The 7,521-nt window shown below is 43.7% G+C and overlaps 1 protein-coding gene across 6 annotated transcripts in view; it reads left to right on the forward strand.

Moving 5' to 3' along the window:
- Positions 1–7,521, forward strand: part of TMEFF1 (transmembrane protein with EGF like and two follistatin like domains 1) — a 153,359-nt gene that overhangs the window by 49,346 nt on the left and 96,492 nt on the right. For all 6 annotated transcript variants that reach the window (XM_042964181.1, XM_042964180.1, XM_042964178.1 and 3 more), the window contains one exon: positions 1,745–6,872. In XM_042964181.1, coding sequence (XP_042820115.1) covers positions 1,745–2,154 — 410 coding nt within the window. In that variant the 3' untranslated portion in view covers positions 2,155–6,872. Of the gene's footprint in view, positions 1–1,744 lie in introns of those variants that run through there.

The raw sequence follows: 7,521 nt of genomic DNA on the forward strand, positions 1-7,521 counted from the left end.
GGATGAATAAGAGACACTTTCTGTCTTCAGAGTATTCAGAGATCGGATGGGGAGGTAGTTAAGCCACCAGTTTTAACAAGTGCTCTGCCAGAGGTACGCTCAGGAGGCAGCAGGAGCATGAAGGAAGGACATCTAATTAAGGCATAGCCCTTGGAGTTGGGAAAGATTCCTAGGGAGATATTTTCATTATCTCTGGATGACACAGAAGTACTTTTAACCTTCTCTTTCAAAAGTGAGACTTCTACCTTCTTTCTCTTTAATCTTAATTAGGGACCAGTTATGGTTGTTACCTAACCCCTTGGAGTGAAATAATCTAAACAGTAGCCATTTTCCTTTTATTAACAGAGTATTACGAGTTAGGTTTCCCCCAGTAGCCATTAACATTCCCGGCATCCCATCTTCTGGAATAATGGAGTGGACGTAATAATGTAATCAACTCTGTTAATAAATTGATATTATTTTTCTCCAAGGAGACAATTCTCATTATTGGGAACATAAAGCTTCCCAAGAAAGCCTTGGAGTCACAGCTGGAAGACTCCATGGGTTAGTGGAGTTAGTGTCTTCCATATTGAAACTCCTTAATTGATAAAATGTCATTGCCCTATAAAAATACTAGTATGAATGTGGCACCAGCAAAACTGGCATCCTTTTGTATCCATAAGCTCTTCTCCCCTGTGTTCAAAGCTTCAGTCAATAAATATTTACTAGGCATCCTCTATGTACCAAGCAAAATAATTGGTGCCCAAGGATAAAAGAAATGAATAAGGCATGGTCCCAAAGTAATACTAGAACATGGTAAGTGCTATTACAGAGGAGTACTCATAGAGAAAGGAGCGATCTGGGGTTTCGCAGATGCTGAACAAAGTAGGGGTTGTGGGGAGGTTGAAAAGGAGAGTCTGGAATAAGAGTGCATGCTTGAGTGAGTGTGGGGTCCTGGGTGGGGAGTGAAGAGGGATGAATAGTTAGCCCAACTTCAGGCTGAAGGAACAGAGACAGAATTATAAAAAAGAGCATGGCCTTTAAAGAATGTGAAATTTTTGGTACGATTGAAGGGCACCCAGGGTATTTTGGAGTAAGGCGAGAAAAAGGAAGGTCAGAAACCAGATTATGAGGGTTACTAGGCTGCAGTGAAAACTGAGCCAAAAATGGGAACCCCAGAGGAATATTAAGAGGTGAGTTGCAGGTGCAGCAAGAGTCTGAGTCCTGGAAGGAAGCTTGAGAAGGAGCAGTCGGGAGAGGAGGTGTCGAAAACTGAGGAGAGAGCCATGGTGTGGAAGCTAACAGAGGAAAGAGATTTCAGGAAGGATTGTCAAGGGCTACGGAAAGTGTTCACGGCCGGATGAGAAACTGAGACAGGGAGGTCAAACTGACGGAGAACTTAATCTGAAAACCCACCATTGCGCTCGTACCATGGTGTTCTGCTTATTCGGAGTTGTGCACACTTCGGTTTAGAATTTAGGTCAACAGTTCTTGATAAGCACAGTCTCGGACCACTGTTCCTATAGTTCACAGTTCTAGAAACCACATGACGAAACCCTTTATCATTGCTTCTGGAGGGAACACTGGTTTTGACTTGTGGGTTTTGAAAAGTCAGGTGTGGCAAGAGTACCCATAGACAAAGCAGGCCAAAGCAGACACTGTTTCCGCTACATCCTGTGATGGGGGACCTGTCATTTGGAATAGGATTGATACACTCTCTGCCTGTAAAATCTTTGAACGTATGTTTTCTGCTACTGTTTTTCAGAATCATTTGCTGTTTCAAATAGAGAACTGTGCGATGATGAGAAAGAGTTCATACATTTTCCTGTGTGTGAGGGGACCTCTCAACCTGAACCCTCGTGTTCAGCTGTCAGAATAACAGCCAATAAACACTACAGGAGCAAAACCTCTCAGGAAGGTGCTTTAAAAAAGATGCATGAGGAAGAACACCATCAACAAATGTCCATCTTACAGCTGCAGCTGATACAGATGAATGAGGTGCATGTGGCCAAAATCCAGCAGATAGAGCGGGAGTGTGAGATGGCAGAGGAGGAACACAGGATAAAAATGGAAGTTCTCAATAAAAAGAAGATGTATTGGGAAAGGAAGCTACAAACTTTCACCAAGGAGTGGCCTGTCTCCTCATTTAACCGGCCCTTTCCCAATTCACCCTAAGACTGTGGGGGCGGCTCCCTTGTAACCAATCTGTGTCGGCAAAGAAAGCCTGGAACATGAACTTGCGGTCAGTAACTTGTAACAGAGCTACAACTAGGAAAATTAGAGCGGTAGTAGTCACGTATTTAAGAATACATTCAGGTAAACTGCTGCACCCCATGTACCCCTTCAGTGGCAAAGAAGCTGATCCAGTCTCCTGAAAACTATCACTATGAGTGCTATGATTCTGAATGTAATGTCTCTTAATTAGAATTCATACAAGAACCACGTGTGAGTGTTGTTGTTGTATTTTTTTAATCAGAGGCAAGTGTGACTATAAAGGAGTGTGGCTGATTTTTTTTTTTTTTAGTAGCGGAACTTTTCTATCCAAGTGAACGCGTTCCCGTTGAAAGTGGCTGAAAGTCCCTGGAGGCCACATGTTTCTCCAGGGGTGATGCTATTGCTCAGAACTCGCTGGAGGTCTTTAGGGAAACCTCCATGAGAGCCTTTTTCCTTCCCCCACCCCCAGTGTCATTCTTTGAGTGGCTTTTCTGATTTTAAACACCCAACATTTGGAAGGATATTTTCTCATGTGGCTCATGCACTGCCTTTGAAGGCCTTTCCCCAAAGAGGGGTTCCAAATAATGGCTCCAAAAGCAGTAGCTCTGTTGGAACTAAGGATGTAACTGCTTTGAGGGACAAATGTTCATTTAGATTTCTATAACCTATCATGTTTGTTTTATTAAAAGATAAGACTTGCAATTTTATAGTCACACTGTGTATGTTTTTTAAAGGTGCTGCCAACCCCACTGTGCTCATTTTTGCTTTCCCTCTGTAGTTTCCTCCCAACTTTGTGCTACTGAGTTAATGGGTGCCCTGTTTTTAATCATCGGCCACCTAGGGAAAGGCCCTTCCCTCACCATGCTCATGGTGCTAGCTATTAGTAATGCTGTGGAGTTTGCATCACATGGTTAGCATTGGCTTTTTAAGAACCCGTTACCAGCATATTTGGAACTATGGATTGGTAAATGGATATTTTGATTTAGTTGTGAGATAGCTTCTCCTGTAGCCTAGTGTTAAAACCAGTTCTGGGATGTTGGGCACAGCAGTAGCTGGAACAAGAAAAGTAACACGTGTCAAGGCAGGTCAGCAATTTCTGAGCATGAAATTTCAAGGCCACGTGCTGGGGAAAGAAAAGTATGTGTGGCAGAGGCTATGTAGGGGGGTGTAGGGTGAGAAGCCACGGCCTGAATTCTGATCTTGGCTCTGCCTCAAAGTGCTGTGTGACCTGGGGTACCTCCTTTTAATCAGTGCCTGTAATAAAGTAAGGCATTGGTTTAGATAATGTTTAGAATCTTCTGCAACTCCTTGACTGTGGTGTGGTCTGCATAGTCTTGAATGGGTACTGCTAACATCCGAATTGTCCAGAAGGTATGGGTCATTAGGGAACAATTGATTACTGCTTTGGCTCAGCTTCCCGCCTTCCTAAGTTTTGAATTTGGGTCCTGGGGACTGTAAGTTGAGTAAGATAAACATATACTTGTTATTTAATTTACGCACTACATAAAACTTAAATGGATATCAATTTATACACTGATCTTATTTTAAATATCTTAGAAGCACTGGTTATTTGAAGGAAAGCTATAAAGACTAGATTTGAAAGAAAGGATCCTTTTGTAAGGATTTGTATTCTTAATTTCATGTTTACAAAATGGACCCTTTAGAGAAGACACATCTAGGTAACGTCCCAAGCTTAAATGGTTTATGGAAGACAGAACTTGACATTCTCCATGCCCTCCTACCCGCTCAGGATTAGGGCAGGGAATGGCAGGCCCTCAACACAGATGTGAACAGAGTGAAGTTTCCCTTTGTTTCACCTACTGATCCATCTGGAAATCTTGTTAATATGCAGCTTCTGGAGTGGGGCCTGAGATTTTGCATTTCTTACAAGCTCCCCAGTTTTGCCAGTTCTGCTTGTCTGGTCCCCACACTTCGGCGTAGCAAGGTTTTTTAGAGGACTTTGTGAAGTTTTTACTTATCATCCTCCCCAGACTCTCCCAAATTGGGTTAGGTACACTTTGTGTATAGCAGTGTGCTGGACATTATCCTCTCTCAGAATTTATCACTGAAGCACACAAACAGCAATGCAGAACAACACAAAACATGCTCACACACATAATGAAATTATAAAAACAGAATGAATTCCTAACCAAATAAAGGATAATCAAACCGAAGCCTAAAAGGATAATTAAACCGTGCTCTACTGTTAATGGTATTTATGAGTTTATAACGGTAGTTTTCAACCTTGGCTATGCATAAAAATAGTATTTTATAAATAATTAGTCCCACCTGGTCCCAATCCCAGAGTATTCTGGTTCAGTTGACTTGGGTTGGGGCCTTGTCCTCTACATTTTTCAGAAGGTTTATTGGAGGTTATGATACATCACTGGGATTGAGAACCAGTGGTGTAGAGTTCACAGTTATGTCTCATTTGATCCTTAATCCTGTGAGGTCATGCAGAAGTCAGGAAATGATGCTCAGAGAAGAATCATCTGGTACCAGACCAGTGGCTGGTAGATGGCAAAGCAGAACTTCAGTCCTAGGTCTCTCGACTCCAAAACAGATAGTCCCACCTGCCTGCCCCTATCCCATCCCTCAAAGTTATATCATGGATTTGTTTTATCCTGAGAGTCAGATCACACCTGCAGTGTACTTTGGTGTCTTCATTCATGGGCAGGTATATGTTCATTTCACCATTGAGCAGTTCCTTACTGAGGTGGATATGCAATAACCAATTCTTGGTAGGTGCTGTAGGGAATAGACAAATTTTAAGACAGTTCACCATCCCCCACCCTGCCAAATCGTGGACACACCCAGTCGGGGAGGTAAGACTTACACGCAGTTGTCATGTACTCCATTAGTGCATGTCTTCAAGTGCATTTGTAGCTCAGAGGAAATGCCACCTCCTCCGGGAAGGAAGACCTCTTGGGAGAGGTGGTATCTGAGCTGAGTCTTTAGAGTTGGCATTTGGACAGGTGGAGGTTCAGAAAGAAGAGAACCTTTGCTAGATGCAACAGATGGAATCTGTTGAAGATTCAAGATGATGAGACACATAACTGGGAGGCAGTGAGAACATGGTGAATTTCCAAATTGGGCAGCAGCATGAACGCTGTGCTCCAGGAGGAAGATGAGAAGGTGCAACTGAGTTTAGGGAAGACTGGAGTGCAGGAGATGAGGTAGGAGGGTCTTGCCCTGGTCAGGATGAGATGATAGGATCTAGAGGAGGCTGTCATCAGACAGGGAGACCAATGTGAAGGGCACTGCAGAGGTGGAATCAGGCTTGGCAGTTGATTGCTCTTGTTGGAGAGGAGGGGTGAGGTGTTAAAGCTATGTGCCAGAAAGAACCATGCTGCCGATTGAAATGAAGAAAGGATGCATTTCTGGCTCTGACCCAACCTAGGAGGTGCCGAGAGATGAACTAACATTGTTGCCTCCATGCAGCCTCGAACATGGGATGGGAGGGAGCACCTCTACCCATCTCTGCCGTGGCTGGCCTCTCTTTGCTCTGACTTCTTCTTCCACCTGTCCCTCCGATGACACTTTAGCCCGGGGTCTTCGTCAGCCCCCTCATTTGGTGCTGCCTCAGCCACCAGTAACTCCAATGCAGGTGGTGGTGCATGTCACCATCACTTACAATGGCTTTGCCCTAGAAAGATCAGAAAAGGTCCTTTCTTTAGTGTCCCACGTTGTATAAAGGGGCATTGGCCGAGAGGGGCTGTTCATGCCCATGTATGCCTATTACAGCCCCTTTATAAAAGTCAAACATGGAATTCTACCCTACTCATCAAAGTTTTAGGGAACGTTTTAGGAATTTTGCAGAGAGAATCTTGAAAGGCATTGACTTTGTTGTTGTTGTTTTGTAGTTGTTGTTGTTGGAAGAAAGAGACTAGAAGAAGAGGCAGCATGGTGGGAGAGTGCATTTGAGTTGTCAACAGCCTCTGCAGTGTCAGGTCAATTACATCAGCACTTGGTTTGGACCAGGGGAGAGGAATGGCTCTGCCTCCTGGGAATGTCAGAAGGACCTGATAATTATATTTGGCAAAGCCACGAGGAATGGCTCTGTAATGTCATTGTGAAGAATTACCCTTTTAATAGCATTTCTGGATGTCTGAGCTTTTCACATGGAGTGACACTTCTTTTCTGCTCTGGCTTTCTTCGTTGGGCTGCCTCCCATGGCTCCTCCTGTTCTTCCTCGCCCTTGCTTGATACCAGTTCGTGTTTTCTGTCTTCCACCTTCCCAGCCCTGTTCCTCCAGCCCCTCCTCCTGTACCCACCATAGCTCCTACTCTCCCCTGTTTTAGAGGTGGAGTCATGTGAGAATGTGTGTGAGGGAAATACTGGCCAAAGGGCAGCACATTCAACATCTGGTGTCAACAAGGAGAAGCGTAGCCTTAGACTAGCCAAACTGAGGACAACCTGCTTCCATGCTGCATCTGCTACTTTTGTGTTGGTGGGACTCAGAAGTCATGGGGCAAGATCACCAGTGATCCGTGACTGCAACAAATTATTTTCCTAATCGTGCCATATATTATGCCCTTCAACACAATTTACTAATCTTTGCCTCCGTTTCTCCATCTGTGAAAGTGGTGTAATACTTATCTACCTCCCTTAAATGTTGTGAAGATTAGTCTATGTTAGTAAAGCACTTTTGAAATAAAGAGTGATGTAAAGCATTTTAACATTATTGTTGTCATTGTGGAATGGATGCCCTCCTGTAGAGAAACTCCTTTATAGGGGAAGTACCCAGGTGCACTATGGTTCAGGAACACCCAGTGTAGAAAACTTACATAAAGTTACAAGAGTGAGATTATTTTCTTTGTGAAAAATTTCAACATGACATTTCCTAAAACAGCCCTTTGGTGCATTTAGAATGAGGTTCAATTTATAGAAGGGTGATTTAAGTAAATTTTTTAAAGAACATACCTATTGAACCTCCATAACCCACTGTAACTGTCAGGATTGCAAGCTGACTGTTACCCCAACAGTGCAGTTTATCATCATTAGGTGGAAAACTTATATTCCTACATTATCCAGATACCCAGATTCTGTGTGAGGGTTCCCTCACTGTTGCCACTCATTGGAATGGACAGAATGGTGATCCACTACTTCTGAATGAGAGGATCAGAAGCTCTAGTTCTGCTTGCAAGATGCCTTGACAGCACTGCCACTGTGTGTGTGTGTGTGTGTGTGTGTGTGTGTGTGTGTGCACACGCGCATGTGTGTGTAAGATTAACCTGTACCTTTAGTAAAGGGCTCAGGGCGGGAGGTTCTCCATCCATAAATATGGGCTTCCTTCTCCTGGTGAGTGCCAAGAGATTTAATTGGGTT

Source organism: Panthera tigris, chromosome D4 (assembly GCF_018350195.1).
Source record: "Panthera tigris isolate Pti1 chromosome D4, P.tigris_Pti1_mat1.1, whole genome shotgun sequence".
Taxonomy (NCBI): Eukaryota; Metazoa; Chordata; class Mammalia; order Carnivora; family Felidae; genus Panthera; species Panthera tigris.